General features: G+C 42.5%; 1 protein-coding gene across 1 annotated transcript in view; it reads right to left on the reverse strand.

Annotated features, from left to right (window-relative positions):
* Positions 1 to 20,739, reverse strand: part of NAA16 (N-alpha-acetyltransferase 16, NatA auxiliary subunit) — a 587,644-nt gene that overhangs the window by 259,544 nt on the left and 307,361 nt on the right. Inside the window, exon 9 of the mRNA XM_078657379.1 lies at positions 11,803 to 11,909. Coding sequence (XP_078513505.1) covers positions 11,803 to 11,909 — 107 coding nt within the window. The remainder of the gene's footprint in view (positions 1 to 11,802; positions 11,910 to 20,739) is intronic.

Here is a 20,739-nt window from a genome sequence, read left to right on the forward strand (position 1 = left end):
GCCACCTTAGGTGGTAACGTGAACAGGATCGGCGTCGAAGCCTGTGGCGTTTGGACAGCTTTCTTCGGTGCGGAAGGTGTCTTCGGTTCCGACGCAGAAGCTCTGTCCTTAAGGCCCTTGAGGGAGTCAGAGACCTGCTTCGTAAAAGAAGCGGATGGTTTCGTCGACCCGACCGATGGCCTCGGTCCCCCTCCAGGGGAAGACCCAGGCGTCGACGCCTTCAGTGTTTCCGATCGAGGCGCAGGAGCTTCTTTCGGCGGTGCGCTGCGATCTTTGACCACGGCCGTGGACGTCGTCGCCGACGACTTCGGATCGGCAACCTTGACCTTTGGCGTCGGTGTCCCAGACATTGGCTCCGCGCCCTTGGTAGCCTTAGTGTCGACAGGCCTCTTGGCTTTCGGCTCGACGGCCTTGTCCCGAGCGGTCTCGACTGCCTTCCTGGGCTTCGGGTCGACCGCTTTGCTCGACACCAAGTCGACGGCCTTTCGGGAGCTGGGCTCCTTGACCACTTTTGGCGCCGTTGAGGGGGCGACATCTTTCTTCGGCTTCGAGGCCTCCGAAGACGACGGCGTAGACTGGGGAGCAGGCGTCTTCTGTTTCGATGGCGTCTCGGCCATCTTTGTCTTCGTCGGCACCGATGGTTTCGGTTTCGATTTTGACAATGGCGGCTCCGCAGAAGTGTCCGTGGCCGGGCCGGAAGGCGGGCCGTGGGTATTGGTGTAGGGTCTAGGGTAAGGCCATGTGGCGATCCTTCGACCCGAGCCTTAGTAAAAGTACGAACGGGGTATAGCTCTTCCTCGGAGCTATCTTCCATGGCCCACTAGGCCTCATCGTCGTCCCCTACCTCGTCGACGACTTCCTCCACGTCCTGGCCTTCGGCGTCCGCTTCGTAGTCGGACTCGACGACCACCGACGGAGGTGAAACCTGAAGTTGAACTTGTTGCTCGTCGGCTTCTTCTTTGACGAAGATGTCCACTGGTGCTGGAGCCGATCGCCGGGCCTCGAGGCGCGCCGAAGCTTGATGGTTTTCTTGGAACGAAACCTGGAACAGGCCATACAGTTGGCCTCGTCGTGGTCCGGCGACAGGCATTTGTTGCAGACCGGGTGGAGTCTCTCAAGTAAAAAGAAAATGAGAGACTGCTTTACAGCTCAATCTCATAAGGTCTATGGAAATTTATTTGGGGACCGGTGAGAACCAGGTTTATTTAAATTGCACATGGGATGATACCATATAGACTGGAAGCAGATGTGCCTTAATTCCCAATCCCAATAAAGACCCAGAACTATGAGCCCCAAATTGGCCAACATCACTGAGAAACATCAACACAAATATGTTGCTCACATACAAACTAGATAAACTTATGCCCTACCTGACTTAACCAATTCAAGTGAGATTAATCTAAAGCCAACAAGGACTCTATATCATCTGTAACGCCACTCACTTGGCCAAGAGAGCTCACAAACCCGATCTCTCAAGGTGAAGGGCACATTTTAGATACTTGGTAGGAAGTATCAATGAGATTGAAATAAACACACCTATGTTACACATATCTGAATTGCACATAATGAAGTGTCTTTCTACATTTTATACAGTCATGGAAAGAGTGGGCAAACATTAATGGCACCCATATAACAAACAAAGTAAGTTTGCACATACTCTGGGATGGGAGCTAAATGGACAGCCAGGGGGATGGAAAAGAGTTGGTTCATGATGAACCGCAGGGGGAGCCCTTTAGATGTACTGTGTTTGCAGAAGGTCCATTGCCATGAGAAATGTATAAATAGCAATGCTAACAAGAACAGTACTAGAGACTTCAGATTCACAACAGTTATGTCCCCTAACAACAATTAACTATAATTCTCATGTTGCACCCACTAATAGGGAAGATAATTTGGAGACACAGGGCTGCTGGATGCCGACAGATATGTTCTTGCAGCAACTGGTGAAATCATTTGATAGCCATAAACATAATTGTGGTGTAATAAAAACAGACTGCACTACATGCAAATCCAACACACTTTGTTTCACCCTGGAAACAGAAAGGGAACCTATGAGAAGCTTGTAAGAGAATTTGAGGGATCCTATGTGCTATCTTGAAGCTCTATAAAATGTAGCCCAAAGGGGCAGGAGTGGGCAATGGAAATATTATGCCAAATGGGTTGACCAACTTGTTATGTTATGTTAACATTATTTCTAAAGCGCACTTACACCAGGCGGTTTCATGGCGCTAGGAGCGGAAGGACTGCAGCCGAGAGATACCCGGAACATTTATTCATAAGCTTGTGAGAACAGGAAAGTTTTCAGAAGAGTTCTAAATTGAGTATAGCACATTACCAATCTCAGCTCATTAGGAAGGGAGTTCCAAAAATGGGGGGCCAGAAAAGAAAACCTGAGACAACCATGTTTTTTTCGTTTGAAAGTGGGGATGGTGAGCAAGTGGAGATGAGGAGCGGAGTTCACGTGAGGGAACATAGCGTTGGATCCAGGAAGAAATGAAAGCAGTGCCTTGACCAGCAAGGGCTTTGAAGATGATACAGCCTAATTTAAATACACAGCGTTTGGCTACCGGGAGCCAATGAAGGCTCTTCATCAGGGGGATAACATGTTGGTGCTTGGGTTGGCGAAAGATGAGCCTAGCTGCCTGATTTTGTATGAGCTGTAGGCGATGAAGTTGGTATGCTGGAATGCCAACATAGAGAGCATTCGCATAGTCAATGCGAGACGTGACCAGGGCCAAGATGACAAGAGTAAGGGCCTCTGTGGTCAAGAACATGCAGATCTTCCGAATTCTGCGAAGATGGGAGAAGCAGGAAGAGACTACAGCATTGATTTGTGGCTTCAAGGACAAGTTGCTGCAGATGAGGACTCCAAGAAATATCAGAAAGGAATGGACGGACATCCCAAAAACATACAGGAACATAACTTATATGGAATTGTCCCAAAAGCTGATGTACCAGTCGTAGTAGGCACCAGCAGACACTGGCTGGAGATGCAAGGAGGACACAGAATTGCTGTTAGGCAGATCGTAGTCCTATGAAGAAGTCAGATGTGTTTGTAATGGAATTGAAAAACTTGAAAACAAAGGGTTTATACAATATCAGGCCATATAGGATTCTATAGGACCATACATGACGCAGACTAATTGGATGCCCACAGTAGCACACTGGAAGAAGAAATATCTGCCATTTATATTACAATGGATATAAAAACTGTGACCATACTAGTGTCGAACTTTGTAAACTATGGTCTGTGCTAATACATTTGGTGGGCTTGGAAATGTAAAAGTGCATTCCCTAAAACTTCAGGCATCACAATTATTTGCGAGATGGAACCATTGATAGTTCTTTTTAAGAGTAAGGAGGATGGGGGGCAGAAGGTTGTTTGTTCTGTTATCTTTTCAAGTGTATTATGCCGGGGGCCATGGCTAAACATGGCACATTTATTGACTCTACAGAGAAGATAATGTAAGAGGCATTAAGTAAGGCAACTGTTAGCAATAATCTAATCTGCAAGATTCAATAAAACATTTTCTGTAAAACAACTAATAATACGTGTTCCCAGTAGGCTCTTGTGATGTATAAACAAAACAAAAATTCACACATAGTGAAATGGTGGGAGGCGTGCATAACTCTCCACAAAAAGCTAAGCAAAGTATTATGTTTGATCCTCAACTTAAACTGTAGGCCCACACAAGTCACAAACAGAGAACTGTAACTTCTGCTTATGACTATTTTCAAACTATGTCCTTTCATGAGGTAATAACCATGAAGTCACGGTAAAACCATGTGACAAGGTAGGGGAATCGTACTATTGGGACACTGAGAAATATAAGACCAAAATGCAATTTTATGCTGAATATACCGAACTACTATTGTAGTCAGAACCAAATCCTGAAAAGAGAATTAAAGCTCACCTCCTCACTATTACACAGCATGCTATTAATAAAGGAACAATTTGCAATTAAGAGTTTCCATATCTTAATCGATCACAAACACGGAAAACTCTGATGTGTGGGGGGTCCCTGAAACTCACAAGGATTAGTTGGATCTCTTTCTGAGTACTAACTGTATCAACCACTGGATCAGCAACTGAACCTTTATCTAAACATGTTGACAATTTCCTCTAACCTTTGGTATGTGCCCTTCTAGTATATGCTAAAGAGACAGGTGAGATGAGCTCTAAGCTGGTAGGTTTGCCTTTCAACCCTATGATTGAAATATTGTTCACTATGGACATTAAAGCACTTTGTACTAAAATACCACAACAGAATGCATCGGAAGCAGTGAAAATTACACTAGACAGAATAGGAACCAATGACCATCATGATTTCATATTACAATGTCTAGCCATAGTATTCAACTAACATTTAATTGAGTTTAATGGGATCTGCTACCCACAGATCAAAGGTGTTAATATGGGGGCAGCTTGCATGGGGATTTGTGAGAAAGAAAATAAATATGTATATATATATATATATATATTCATTCAAGAGGGCAACATATTACATCAAGGACGTCTTGTTCCAAGACCGATCTAGGAACAAGGAAGAGAAACTGGTTTGTATCACCCAACACTCCAATCTGAATAACAAAATTAGACAAATCATTCGGTCCCAGTGGTTGAGAATTTAGGACACGCTTCAGTGATCATAAATCGGCCATAGGAAACAGAATAGGAGCACCTCAAAAACCATTTAGAGGGGGAACTAGCTTGGATTATCCTGGAGAAGATTAAATGCAGAAGGGACATGGACCCAGATTTACAACGGGAACAAAGAGAAGTATTCTGGATTTTTTCATTAAGAACGTATGAACTAGGATTGAATGAAATTATATCATGGTAAAATACTAATATCTGATTCCCTAAGGTAGATGGTGATACCCATATGGTATTTTCATACACTACTGGGTCTGATTCTGACAAACAAAATAATTTTTCCCTTCCCTAAACTTGAACTCTGCTTTTCTTGATCGGCCCTTTCAATATGGCACCCACTTTTCCCTGTGATTGATCTACTTTTCAACAGGGCGAATCAGTCCCCAAGTTCCTTTTTATCCTTTGAGAAACCATTATGGATATTCTCCCGATATTCCGAGATAGATGTTCGCCTCCACGAGGCGTTCCGAGATAGATGTTCGCCTCCACGCGCCTCCATTCAAAAAACTAAAGGCATCACCCAAGTGTTCATATCTAAGACACACGGCTACATCTGAAAACGCTATACTGCGGAAATTAAAAGAGCCGAATTTCTAGGCTTGGTATTGCGCTTGACTAATAATCTTTTATCGAGTTCAACGCAACTATTATACTCTCAATACACGTGTTTACAAGCCCACTAGAAGCCTGCTTAGACGATGCCGAAATCCTAGGGATCTGTAATCAAGTGAAATATACATATTGTGGAGGTGACGTAACCTAACGTTCAAAACTAGGCCATATATCTTGGTGCCAAAGATTGGAATATCTAAATAGATTATCCGAATACAAGAATTAAAGACACACTACATTAGAACTACTTCCAATTAGACACGTGAATCTTTTTGTTTCAAGAACCGAATGGAACCCCTCACCGTCGACATATATTACCATTATGAATAGTCTATTTTAGCCTCAGAAAGTTGTATTTTGTCTTGAGAAAGGCGCTGGTCGCCGAAACGCGTCGACACACAACTTATTCCTCAATGTTAAGGAATTTTTAATGTTATGTTTTATGTATGTCTACCTCCCATGGAATGTAAATTTTTAACTATTGCTTCATGATATATGCTTTTTTATGTTACTGTAATAAACTCCAGTGATTAATTTGAAACTGTTCATCCTTAGTCTTTGTCCTGTCACCATTGTGTAAGCAATTTACAATTTCCGCCTAGGTTGTTTTTTCCACTGAGTTATTCCCTGACCTAGGGGTTTATTTTCATTTGTTCAAACAGGGAACCCTTGTTGTTTACAAGTTTTTTATTCTCCCCGATATGCCGCCTATTGTTTACGGCGGATCCGTGTTTAAATCTTTTCCCAAGTAATGGAAAACGGCATTAAGGATATTTTCCTAATATGTTAACTGCCTATCTATACATTTTATCTACTAATCATATGGCAGAGCAATTTTTAGCTCTCTCTATTTCTCTGAGACTACCAAGTATAGAAATTCCATCAAATATGGTGCTCATGAAAGTTAACGGGGCAGCTGTTTTCCTTTTGCGACCAACACAGGTGAGACATTTTCTGTATGAGGGGTATATATTCGAATGCTCTCATTCAACAAATGATTCTGTCTATGTGGCTTCGACTAAATCGACATATAAGCTTTTGCTCTGCATATCAGGTGAGTTGATATTAGGACCTGATAACTGGGACCTTACTGATTTAGTGTGACGTGTTGGTACTTTATATTTTTCTCTCTATACAATCGTTCTTCTGATACATATAGGGCACATAGATTGATACTAATTTGGGCTACCTTTTGATATGTACACGTTATTTAAAAGCCCCCTGAAACAATGTTCTAGCTTTACCAGCATGAACAATTTCAGTGTATCCCAATAATGCATGAACTCCGCGTTCTTTTGGACACGAGATGTGCTCCAAACTTGTGCGTAGAATATCAACTCATGATCCCTTCATTTTTTCTTTGTCCAATAATCTCTTATGTGCCCAGACTGGCCAATTATAACTACTACATTTTTAGTATGTAGCAATAAGACAACTAAAAAGTGATTTTGCCACTTTATGTCTAGACCTTTCTGCATGGATCTCAAGCCCATTTTGATGTTGAAATGTTGGGAGCAATTATACATAGATACTTGTAATGTTATGCTCGTCAATGTAATCCTTTTTGGTGTATTTTCTGTCAAGTCTAACTACGGGAGAATATATGTGAGAATATATGTGCCAATATACACCTTTTGAGCTTTTCCTCTCGCTGACACAGGTCTCCTGTTAGAGTATATTTTATTTAATATATACCATCTATTCTGCGCCATTGCTCTCACGGACATAGTCCGCATGTTGCATTCTTTTCGATAAGACTCACAAAATATGAAGCAAAGAAGGAAAATTGAACTTAGATCGCTCTCCTTGATCTTGGAAACACACGCTTATCCTGCGCTTTGGCTCACATTGTGCAGAGCATTACATCTTTCGGTCAGGAAAATCTCTAGCAGTGAGTAGAGAATATTCGGGAAAAGGTTTTTTCAAATCTATGTGTCTTTATCATATCATATACATACAAAGTGTGATTTACTCTATGTTCATGTTATATCTTTAAAGGTTAACTATAGATTGGAAACGCTGACCTAGTCATCGTAAACCCTATGGTGGGAATACATTTCTCTATCTTAGTGAGGATATCCCTTCAAAGAAGAGCTATACTCCCATAGTAGGTTACAGATAGATATTATCTTTGATGCCTCTCCATCTGGGGATGGAAGGCAATACTATAGTGCACATATGTTGGTCTGTAAGGCACTATATTTTTTTTATACAAAAAGGTATTAGATTGGTACATGGGAGGAGTCATGTGGTGTTGGATTTCTTTTTACACAATTATTTCTTATAAACTCTAATTCAATGGGCACACATGGTATATCACCTCTCTTGATAGATGTCGGAACACTTCATTGTCCCTGTGTTTTTTTTGTTAGAAGTATTGATGAGTTGTCTTTTTTCAAGTTTACAGACAATATTTCAATTGGAAACAGGCCCCTCCAACGTCTTCCCTTTGGCTTGGACGACTTCTGCCACCACTCACATATACGCTTTCTGATTATTTTCCAACTGAAACACGTAATTCAGCTCATTCTCTTGCCTATCTAGTAGATAAGAAGGCATATTTTTTTACTCAGTTGATAATAAAACACAACAACAAACCAATAATTGTATCTAGTTTGAACCTAATGTAAACCAAAAGTGATAAACATATGGATGATTAATGAACTGACGAAATTCCAATATAGGATTCTAGGTATTGCTTTTTGAAAGCAGATCGAATGGTGTTAAATGAATGTGGTTGGGTGTATTGATGTATGGGTATGGTTTTTAGATGTTTGTGGTATGAGCATGGAGCCTCATATAAATGTATGTGAATATGTATATTTTCAATTGGATACAATAATAACTATGTGTTTGAATCTTGTCTGACATGTATAAAAAGAAAAACTATCAAATAAATATATGATTTAAGAAAATATCTTCCTCAGTATGTCAGATTCCTGAAATAGATACACTTTGTGAAACTGAGTCATGCCTATGGAAAAATAAGTGCAGAGGCAGTGCTCTTTTTGCTTACTGAACTGATTTTTTCCCCTGGTTAGCTTTCACCTACCATTAATTTTCAGTGGCCCTCTTTCGTCCAGTAGTTTCCTGAAGTAGAAACATAGAGCTAGTATCCCTAGAGACATTGTTGGCTCCCGCTTAGACAGCTGTAATTGACTTCAAGATGCCGAGGCTTCAAGCAATCAAATGCATCCTTGACGTCAAGGTTTCAAAGGGTCAAGATTTCATGACGCTGAGAATCCATGATGTCATGATGGAAAAGGCCTTCTTGTGGTGGCAAAGACCCCTATTCGTGAAGTCAATGCCACATGACATCAATGGTTATGTGAAAAGGTAAGATGCACTCAAAGGACTTCCATGAGGTACCAGAGAAGAGACAAGAGGGCCTGAAGTAGGAGCAAAGATCCTCCATGGCTCGCATACCTGCAATGAACCTCAAATTGGTCTAGGCACCAAACGCATAAAGAGTTTTACTCTTCAGCCACACAGGCTTTTACATTTTTCCGTCCTAATTCTTATAGCCACAGCCAAATTACATCTATTTGTATTTTACTAGGAACTCTGACCACCATATCTTTGATATTGGGAAAAGATGCATGAAATTATAAAGATGACTTAATGGGACGGGGTCGTAATCAGGAGGGCACAGTGACTACAGAATTAAGGTTACTCCGCTTTAGACCTAGAAAGTACATTGGCGTTACTAACTGTAGAGGTAAGCAAAGTTGTCCCCTCAGGACAAATCCACTGTTAGGCACCAAATCAGAGCAAAAATAAGAATGTTGCTTACCTGCTGGTTGCTTCTACAAACTACTGGAACACCATCAAAAGATGGATGCCCAAGATGCTCATCGATAGAAGAGGCAATTTTGCAGAAGTGCTAAGGAAACGACGATGTGTAATGTGGAAAGCTAGCAGGCATATTGGGGAGTGTTAAGAGGACCTGAGTGCAAGAAGCTCAGAAGTACATTGGATTTTTATCTAGAGTCTAAATAATTCAAAGGTGTAGCCAGAATATTAAACCCCTCACACACATTGACCTAAACCTCTAATGAAACCAAGCAAGCAAAACAAATGAGCCCAACCCTCCCCTAGAACTACTTTGTCTTGTCCATCCAAGCTTCTATGAATCTTTCACTTTTCCATCCACACGCTGATGGACCGTATTTCCCTTTCACATTTTGTCATCTATTAATTCTTTCATCCATCATTCAATCTCCAACTTTGCCATCCATCCATACACTCTGCCATCCATCGGTCCGTACATCCAGCCACTCATCTGTTCTGCCATCCATTCTTCCATCTATCCATTCATCCATCCACTCTGCCATCCGTCCATCCCTCTATCCATTCAAACTCTTGGCTATCTGTTGATTTACTTTTCCATCCATACATACACACTGCTATCCATCCTTCCATCAACCCACTCTCCCATCCATCCATCCCCAATGCCATCTATTCACCCATCCATGTTGCCACCCATCCACCTTACCATCCATTCATCCATCCATCCACTCTGCTATATAGCCATCCACTCAGCAATCCATCTTTTTGTCTTTCCGCTCTGCCATTCTTCCATTCATCAATCATGCCATCCATGTATCCAATCTGCTATCAACTCATTCACCCACTCATGCATTTGTCCATCCACCCCATCACTTATCTTTTCACCCACTCATTCACACCTTTACACTGCCATCCTTTCACCTGTCATTCATCTCTCTATTCACCCACTCATCGATCCATCTATTCATCTTTCTACTCAACTATCTTTGTACCTGTCCATCTGCTATCCATTCACTCATGCTTTTTTCATCCACTCACCCATCCATCTAACCACTTATACATCCACTCATTCATCCACCCAATTAACTATTCATTCTTTGACACTTCCATTCAATATTCATTCCATTCCTCTTCTTTTGACCCATATTTTGTTCTTCATTGCTCCTGCTTGCTCTCCTACTAATGCTGTATTCCTTGAAAGCGGTAGTTATCAGGTTTTTTCTGCCAAGTTGCAGACCGAAGAAGCCCATAAAGAACCCAACCCACGCTGTAGTTGTCAAAGCAAGGGGCTCACAACGCCCTTGAAATGAATAGTTCTTAAAACGTAGAATTAGGGGCCATAAAAATAGGTCTAAATTACAAGATCTAGAGGAAAAAAAATGTCAACAACTTTCAGGTCTTCCTAGTAGTACTCAGTTAATCCCGCTCAGAATCGATTTGGGCTACGGTACATTGCAAAGGGAGAAGGTATAAAGCCCATTCTTTATTGGCGACAGATTTGGCCCCTGCCTGAATTACCATCTTATCGAGCCGGTCTTAAAGAAGTATTAGGCACTACGAGTTCGCAAAGTTTACCATGGCTCTAATATGTGAAAGATACTCTAATTATGATCGGGTATGGTGATTTGTGGGAGGCTCCAGAGTCCTCATTGGCTATTAACAAAAATCTGATTAAACAAAGCTACTCCCAGTTTAAACTGGCTTTAAATTGGGTCAAATATTGGCAGTTTCCTACCAAGGTATTGTGACTGATTGTGACAATTTTTAAAACTTTTGAGATGAAATTGTGCCCCTGTTGGCCGGTAAACTATATTTGCACTTTAGATATGATACATTACCAACTGCTTCTTTTACTGGCAAATTGGCCCACAACTCCGATTCATCAGGGTGTTCTTGCCCTACTTGTGCGGCAGAAAGTGAAACAGTAGAGCAGAGCTGGTTTTTTTTGTTTAACTTATCTCTATAGCAGGAAAAAAAATGGCTTATTCCAGTTTGTCAGCTCCTGAGTGTTAAAGAACATAAAAACGTCATCTGCATATTGAAGGCCGATGTAAGCCAACACAAAGCTTTTGCTGCATCTAGTTTTCTATTAGCAATGATGTGGAGGATAAGGCAAGTGGCTTGCCCTCAATAGGTCACCGTTAGCCCATTAGCATACCATATGATTTAATATACTGTGGTTGTACTGACAAATTACCTGGGTTAAGTATGTTCTATGGTTATGCCCTTTTTAGAACTGCTTTGATATGCTAGAGGCTTTTATCCATTTTTAGATATCTGCAATAAGTTAACTATCCAGATTCAGTTTCATGTGCACGACTGTTATAGGGCCCTTAAATAGTTTTGTACCGCATTTGTCAACTGGTGGGGTTTTGTCTTTAAGTATATTTTATAGTGTACTTAGATTTATATGTCTGACATGATTGTATATATTTTATTAGTGGTATTTTAGTTATTTATTTGGAAGGTCATGTTAAAGTATACACTTAAAAGGATAATGTATATGTTCTAAATTGTACTTTTAGGGCCAAAACGACTGAAGTATTGTATCTTGATTAAATTAAATAAACACAATAAACATATAGATTAAAGTATTATCAGCAAATCTACAAAAAATTCACAATTGAAAATGCTCAATATAACCTAGTATCCAGACAGTAAATAATACAAAGTATCTGTCATGTACGTCTCTGCTAAGCATGAAAATACCAAGATATGTGAAGTGTAAACATGTTAAGTTTTACCTTTTCTGCACTGCTATATAGAGATTTTACAGTCGTAAATAATGGTGGACAGCCTTTACTGAAATTTATCCTCAGGAACTTATCCATTAGTTCTCTAAATCGGTCACCTAAAAACAAAAGCACAATTATAGTATAAATAGAAGCTTCACTAAGTACTCTGGATCATTTAATATTAAAATGAAACGTATTTGCCATTGTTAAATTACCGTTACATTAATGAATATGATATGGGAGCAGAAATCCACATTTAGACCTGAACAGAAGCATTATTCAGCACCCGGGTTTGAAACCCAGCGTTGCTCTGACAGTCACCTGCAATGGGCTGAGGCATCTTTTCCCTCATATTTGAGACAGACAGAAAGTAGCAGAATGGAGTGGTGCTGAGGCACAAAGCAGGGCAGTGCAAGCACTGCTTTAATGAGAAGCCATTCTACCTGGCAATCCAACAGGGAAATCTGGTGGAACACTTCGCAAATAGACAACATTGGGCCACTTTCACAAGCTTTTTCTCCTAGGCCATGAGAAATATCTAGGACTCCCTTCTCACATCACTCTGTATGCATGGCAGATATCCCAGGAGTTCCCAGGGCCAGAAACCAGTTTAATCCAGGGCATTAGTTTAAGGAAAGCACAAATAGCCTCCAGCAAAAGGAGGATTCTCGTATTTCTTCTTTTGTTGAGGAAGGTTTACATCCTCCCATGGGAAGATAATTGTAAGGACTACTGGGATGGTCAAGTTGTGTGGACAAGATATGGGCATGCATAAATATACATGGCAGGAATATGGAAGGCCACTAGTGGTGGCACAAGGTGGGATCTACCAACTCGGTCTCAGTACTGGCTGCATGGGGTGGATGACATTTTCTTCGGCACAAAGAGGCTACAGCCTACTGACAAAGATCTATAAAGTAGACTGGATGCCATTTGACACCCAGTACAGAAAACACAGATATTACGGTCTTGGGTCCTTCGTTACAGATGCTCTTGGACAGCTAACTAACCTAAATGTAGACATTCTGAATCTGAACCGCTTCATTTCAACACCTCAGAGAGCTCCAAAGAAACCTGCAGGTGGCTGTTGTCATGTCCAAGAGAAGTGGCCTAGATCTGCGCAGATTATTATAGGGATCTGTATGCCCAGCTGATCAAGAGACTTTATTGATGCTATAACCCCTAAATCTATATCTGCGTCTGCCAGCAAGCACAGGGATGAGCCGCTAACCGAAGAGGAATTGACTGACCTCTTGCTGAGCTGCAACCTGGAAAGGCCCCATGAACTAATGGCTTTCTTAGCGAATTCCTTAAGGCCTATACGCCAGGCACCTACTTGGAACGATCCATGCGGCACTCGAGGAGAAAATACTTTTATTGGACTGGTAACACTCTAAAATTGTTTTTGTTTCCCAAGTCAGGGCGCCTGCCTGAATCCCACTATTCATACCGCCACATATCTCTCCTCAATATCGAGGTTAAACTTCTCGCTAAGGCCCTAGCTATTAAGACTGATGACATATATGCCCGACCTGGTTCACCCAGATCGGGTTGGGTTCATGCCACATTGTGCCACCCATCATAACACACAACGTGCGCACAATGCTATGGCTTTGGTGGATCGATTGGGCCGTCCTGCGGCGTTATTGGCGAACATCGATAAAGCCTTCGACTCTTGGAGTGCGTATATACGCTTCTCCGGTGACTTAAATTTGGGCCAAGAGTCCTTTCATATACAACACTGCTATACACCGATAGGACTGCTTCTATCCGTGTGTCTGGCACGGTCTCTGCCATGTTCCCTATTCGGCAGGGCACCAGACAGGGTTGTTCATTGTCCCCTTTATTTGCTCTGCAATGGAGCCCCTGACTGCCTGGGTCCAGGCGACACTCAAGTAGGAGGATTTCAATGGTCTGCAGTGCTGTTGGATAGAAATGCATATGCCAGTGACATGTTCTTCATGACCGCCCCACGGCGTCTGGCCTTGTATTCTGCAAATTATGCAGGTCTTTTGCGAGACTTCCGATCTGCACATTAATATTGGTAAGTCTTTGCTGCTGCCACTGGTTGGTACGCCAAGTGAAATGGGTTAGGCGTTGGGGTTGGCCTTGGCGGTTGGAGTGTTTAAATACCTTGGGATAGTTCTTTCACAAGTCCCTGCTGTCTCCTGGGAGCATAATATGACTCAATTGCTGGTGTAGGTTCATGAGGAGGTTAAATTGTGGTCGCCATTGCCTTTGTCCTCATTCGGTAGATCAGTCATCTTCAAGAAGGTCTCTCTACCCCGCCTTCTATACCAATTTCATAACTTCCCATATACCATGTACCCCGATTAGTTTTGACATATTAACGCGCTTTTGGGTCAGTGTTTTTTTGGGGGAGGTGGTGCATCCTGCAAAGCCCTCTGAACTTGCTGCCAATCCATCTTCTGTGGTGGCATCGCCACAGCTGATGTTCAATCATACTGTGCTGTCTCATCTGCAGATTCTGAACGACTGGAGGTATTGTTCACAGACGGACCCAGCCTATGCCCCAGAGAGAGATGGGCAATGGGCAATACTTCTCTACTGTATTTGCTTTATAGCGGCATAGACATGCCCCAGGGGACCGGGTGGTGGTGCAGAAGTGGAGGCGGTCCCTCCGCAAAATGGGTTGGTGGGGGCACCTGACGCGAGAGACACCACTGTGGCGAGGAAACCTCCTTCCGCATGCGGCTGAGCTGCAGGGATTTCAGGGATGGGATCGCATTGGCATCTCCACAATGGGTGATGTCACCATATTCAGGTAATTTCAGGAGCTGCAGTCTGAATTCATGCTGCACCGCAGTCAGTTTTATAAATATTTACAGTTGCGTCCGGGTATTTCCCCATACCTGCGCGGTCTCTCAGACAATACAGTGTTCAGTCTACTAGAGGGCAAGCTCCTGATGGGGGAAATAAGGCAGCGCAAAATGTACACAATTTATCAACACCTGGTGACCAATGGTTCCACGACGCTGCCCACCCATCGAGTGACATGGCAAGCCGATATTGAAGACACAGATGATGATGATTGGACAGAGGCTTTGGAAGTCCCTGTGGGGCAGCAATTTCTTCCTGCCTCAGTTTGATACAATTGATATATCTTCTTAGAGCATACTCTACGAGGAGGCACCTGTGGTGCATGGGCCTCATTGTCTCCCCATGTGTCTACATTATGAGGTCGGGGAAAGTACGTTTTTACATAATGTGTCGGTCTGTGGAGTGTTGACACTTTTCTGGACGGAGGTGACGTCCTGTTTGTGCAACATTTAGGCATGGGATATCCCTTGTCCTAAAGCTGCCTCTCCTACATAGCACAGATGGAATAGGAGGGAACACCAACAAACGCCACGTAGTATTTCTTGGGCCGACGCTAGTGAAAAGCGATAGAGCCAATCAGAGGAAGGACAGTGAGCCACAGTCTCTTGGGGCTTGGAAGCATGGGATGGACTTCTGTATGGAGTTGGAGGTTGTGATGTTCGTGGTGAGGAGATGCCCCCCAATAACATCAGAAGATACTATGGCCAGGACACGCGGGGTACTCAGAGGGGGTGGGGTCTGGGCTCAACATTGTTTAAGACCAAAGATGCAGGGGAGGGGAGAGAGAGTGGGTTTTCCTTGGTTCTGGGTTCCATCTTGCAGAGTCCTATGTATGTATATGGCCCGCGAGGGTCATTATCTTGCTGCAAAAACTCCATAATTTCGAAGAGAAAAAATTGGAAGCATTCAGGATTTTAGCCCTTCAAAATAGAATTTCTTTTTAAGGCTTTCCATGCCATCAGAATTAGTATGTTTTTGAGCAGGGCTCCAAAGGGCATAGAAAATAGCCCAGGGTAATTATAGCTAAATGTTACTTACCCTGTAAGTATCTACTTGTGGCATGAAGTGCTGTAGAGACACATGCTATGCATACTCCTGCCATCTAGTGTTAGGGTCATACGTGTACAACTTTTTTTATTTTCTTCGAAGAAGATGTAGAACGTTGCCTAGTGGAAGCATGGAGCGGTCTTTTGGCCTTGGCACAGTAGGTCTGCATATGACTAGCCAGCGAGCTATCCCTGCTTTTGAAATAGCACTGCCTTTGTGTGGTTTAGTGTAGGCTACAAATAACTTACATTTTACAGAATGGCTTGGCTCTGTCAATTTAGCATTGAGGGCCCTTTTGACATCTAATGTCCAAAGGGCTCTCTCCTACTGAGTCTGGGTGTGGGAAGAACACTGGGAGTTAAACTTTTTGGTTCCGGTGAAAAGTGGAGACCACCTTCGGCAGATACTTTGGGTTGGTTCCAAGTACTACTTTGTCAATGTAGACCTAAAAAAAGGTTCTTCCAGCACAAGACCTTGACTTCCACTCACATGCCTTAGAGAAGTGATTGTGACTAAAAACGCTACCGTCCATGAGCTAATCTGGAGAAGGCACATATGAAGGGGCTCAAAAGGGTGACCCATTAGCTTACTGAAGACTCCACTGAGGTTGCAGGACGGGGCTGGAGGTGACCTGTGTTGGGGGGAGGCCCTCTTAGGACCCTCTATAAAAGCCTTGATGACAGAGAATCTAAATGATGTAAAGTGTTCCATGTTCTGTACATATGCGGTCACTGCAGCCAAATGCAAACAAAAGGAGGTTTAAGTCAGACCTGAGCTTTGCAAGTGACACAGTTAGCAGACGATGTCTTGCACTGCTGGCTTGAGTGGATCGATGTGTTTGGGTAGGCATTAGTAGACAAACATCTTACACTTTGGAGCATAGCAGGCTCAAGTAGTGGGATGGCAAGCCTCAGAGGATGGACACACACTAAATGAGGAAAATGAGGCCGCCAAACTCTAGGACATCAAGAAATACATCACTAGGTTGAGCTGCTTGGGGATCGGTGTGTCGGACTGAGCCCTGGTGTTGAGTGAGAAGATCAGGCCGGCTGGAAACTTCTCGTTCGGGACTACAGACAACTCTAGAAGGGTTGCAAATCAGCGTTGTCTGGACCACATGGGAGCCACTAGGAATGGGGGACGTCTGCTGTAGCCTCTAGACAATGTATATAAAAGCATAGGGAAATAACCCCGTCCAGTTCATCCATAGTGCGTTACCCATGGACTGTGGGTGCAGAAACCTGGAGGTGAAGCTTGGACATTTGGCTTCCCCAATGGTGAAATTATGGGAGGAGGACTTGGAGGTGTAGTTCCCACTCATGGACTTGTTGCCGCATCCAGCTAAGCAAGTCTAGAAAGTTGTATGTTGTTGTATGCTCCTGGAAGGTACTCATCCTCTAGATTCATTTTCTGGTGGATTGTCCAATGCCAAATGTTCTGCGCCATCGCTGAGAGATTGGAGAACGCATGCCCCCTTGTGTCCAAAGGTAGAACAAGGCAGTGATCAGGCCTTGAGAAATCTACTTGCCCACTCGCTATGGTAATTCAGATTTTATCACAGAGCGCTATATTTGGGGCCTACTCACCCGCTCTTGCAAGCTGACAAAGAACAGATGTTCTGTTCACTCAGAAAGTGGAGGAGCAATAAAGATGCATTTTATTCTTGTTTTTATCTAGTCACATTTTCTCTGTGTTCAGAGACAGAAGTCAGTTTATGTAGTCTTACAATTACTTTTCTTTCTCTGACTGCAGAGTTCCAGGATTTTGTACAGTGAACTGTCTGACATGCTGTACAAAGAGCGTGAAATGAAAGGCTGTAGGGTGTAAGCTTTGTTTCTTACACACAACTTTTACAGCTAATAAATGAACTGTACAAAAATTCAAAAATCTATTGTAGTAGTTATGAAAGCCCATATTTTAATAGAATGACAACAAATCAGAACACTTTACTTGATGTGACAATGAAAAATCAGTTTGCTGAATTTTCATATAATATTGCTTATACACTACATATTTTCATCATTAAACCTGCATGTTACAGAGAACGTTTTTAGTCATTTCAATGAGAAATTTACTGTCTGTAAATTAAAACATGCTACCACATCATGCTTTAGTAATCTAATTATTAAAAGTGAGTTTCTAACCATGAACTGATGGCAATGCTATTAGTGAATCAACGGACAAGTCTGGGATCTTATGTACCCTAAATGTGGGTTAGATTCAAACTTTTAGTCTATTTACTCAAACAAAAGAGGTTTTTCGCATATTTTAAAGAGCTCTCAAATGTGACAATGAAGATAAAGACGGCTTTCTAAAATAAAATATTTGCCTAGGATCACACAATTCGAGACCAGTTTACAGGTCAAGGTCAATTACAGTTAGGCCAAGTGGACATTCAAGTTACTAGACCTGCAGGTCTAGTAACCTTTTTATGATTTATCTGTCTGTTTTTACCAGGACTGAGTAGTAATAGATCTAGCAGAAAAAAGCTTTGAGAGCGACGTGGGCTGCCATTACTTCCAGAAAACTGAAGTGGAAGGTCTGTTGAAGGGGGTGTCCACACGCCTTGAACGGTCATATCTTTGCAAAGCAAATCCCACCCATCCTGCAAGCTCCAGGCAGTAGCCCTGTTCTACAATGGACTGAAGCCACTGGCCCGAGGTGATGTTTTCCCATTGTGTGATGAACTGCTGCAAGTGTCCTCCAACAGGTGTAATGTGATCGGGAGTAAGGGTGTTACTGCTTGGCTGCAGTGGCTCCCATCGCCACACCACTTTGTCCCCGCCCTTGTGGTGATTTCCCTTTAGGCACCTCTGCAATAACCCCGGGGAGTTTGGTGCTACTGCTGTTGTCTCTGGTATGAGGTGGGAGCCTCTAGGGAAACCGCTTTGGTGCCATCACTAACTGAAAGCGACGAAAGGAGGCACAGGGCGATGGGGATTAAAGAGACCCATTGCCTTGGCAGTGTTCATATCTTTTTTGATTTTCTACAGCATCTAATCAACCTGAGGCCCAACGAGGTCCTCCCCATCATAGGGTGCGGTGCTCCCCATCAAAGGGCAATTTGAACAGATGCTGCTGGACTTCTGGCTTAAAGAAAAAAAAACACTGTGCTAGGCATATCAGTGGGTGACTAAGTTAGAGTTAATACCTCTGGTGGCTGTGTCAGCCACATCCAGAGCAAACCGAATTGTCATGCTGGACATGGTTTGGTCTTCCGCAACGAGCTCTTGAGACCTTTGCCTTTACTGATCCAGGAGGTGTTGTATTAGGTCTCCCATCTCGTCCCATTGTGCCGGCCATACCTAAAGAGTAGGCTGACCAAGTTGCCAAACAGTCAATGGGTGGGAGACTGAGTGGCCACCCGTTTGACCCCTGCATTGATCGTCTTACTTTCTTTGTCGTGAGGTGGGGGCGTCCCTGGTACCCTGTGATTTTTCATGTTCACGGGCAGTATTCACGACCTGAGAATCAGGTGGGAGCTGTCCTCTGTTGTAAGGCAGGTCTGAGGGGGAGGTCTTATAAATGTTGTCAACCCTGAGTGTAATTATTTGAGCTCTAACTGGGTCTTTAAAGACATCCTGAGTGGATTTTAACATACACTTAAGCATGGGTAAGTATTAGGTTGAGCAATAAATGCGTGATGGCGTTTCCACTAAAAAGTAATGTAGTGGGGGTGGCCTTAAGCTTCTCAAAAATCTAAGAGATTAACCTTTGAGAGGAAGGTTGGAGGAAAGGGGGCTTAGTATTAGAAATGAAGGAAGAATAAGCAAGAGAGAATGACTGATAGAAAGTGTGGAAACAATATGACACAGAACGAAGAATATGTGCTGAAAAGCATAATAAAGCAGAGACGAAAGCAGGACAGTGATTATGAATGAAGCACTGAGAGGAGAGAGTAGAAACCAATCTGAAAATGGTGGCAGTGAGAATTGTGTAAAGAAATGAGTAAGGATGGGAAAAGAGTGGGAAATTAGAACTCCAAGCAAGGCAGGAAAAAGGAAAATAAGCAGGGACAGAGTAGGACGCAGGAGAAAGATCTGTGGTGGATCACACATGGCCCTAAAGAGTTCCAAAGAACTGTCCAATTCGATAGTCAAATACACTGGGGATATTAGTTCATCAGGTGTGATTAAGGAAATACTAGTTTTATGATTTTTTTCAAATTCTTGCTCCTATTAATTTTCAAGGGATTAGGAAATCCTTGCATCATCAGGCAAAACTAGCATTTCTAAAATGAATGTCTTCTCTTTAGATTTGTCCATATGGGTGCAGCTCCCCCTCTACTCACGACTAGCCAACAATTACACAAAGCTGCTGCACATTTTTTTAAATATTATTTGGTGTCGGACGACTGAGGTCAAGTCTTTGTGAGGGAAAGGCAGGGACAATGTGCTCTTTGTTCAGGCAGAGGGAGCATTACGTCACTAAGGAAATTAAACTCAATTGGTGTGCTAAAATTTTCAAATGAAAAAGGTAATTCACTTAACAATAGCAACATTAGTTGTTCATAGCCGGTGAGAACAGCCACATGTCAAAAGCAAATGATTCAAGATCGATAACAGTTTCATTATTTCCAGATAGAAGTTCAGAGAGAAATATCTATATTATTTAAACAAAGCCTTCTGAGCCAGAGAAGCAGGAATCTATACCACTAGCAGACAGCATAAATTATAAATTTAAATAAAATTCACATAACTTCAGATTAAAAGAAGAGCAAACAGTGAGAAACCTTGACATTTAGGAAAATTATCTAAGGCTCTTCATCAATCTTTTTGGCATAGGTACTCACCAGCATGAAAATCCTCTTCAAGTCAACCAATCTATGTTGCAGATGGTCAAACTACTTCTGCATAATATTTCGGTTTATTTTTCTGGTTATAAACATGAAAAGCTGAACAGCTTAGGGCACATAAACCAATGAATCCACATAAATTCCCCATCATCAGTACTCAACATCGTTCAATAAGAGTCCGATATAGAGTCAGTCCTCTTAGTGGGCAGAAGCAAGTGTAGGTAAATTGCGCTCCAAGCGAGTCTGTGCTAACATTTTAACAG

This window comes from Lissotriton helveticus, chromosome 8 (genome assembly GCF_964261635.1).
Source record: "Lissotriton helveticus chromosome 8, aLisHel1.1, whole genome shotgun sequence".
NCBI classification, from domain to species: domain Eukaryota; kingdom Metazoa; phylum Chordata; class Amphibia; order Caudata; family Salamandridae; genus Lissotriton; species Lissotriton helveticus.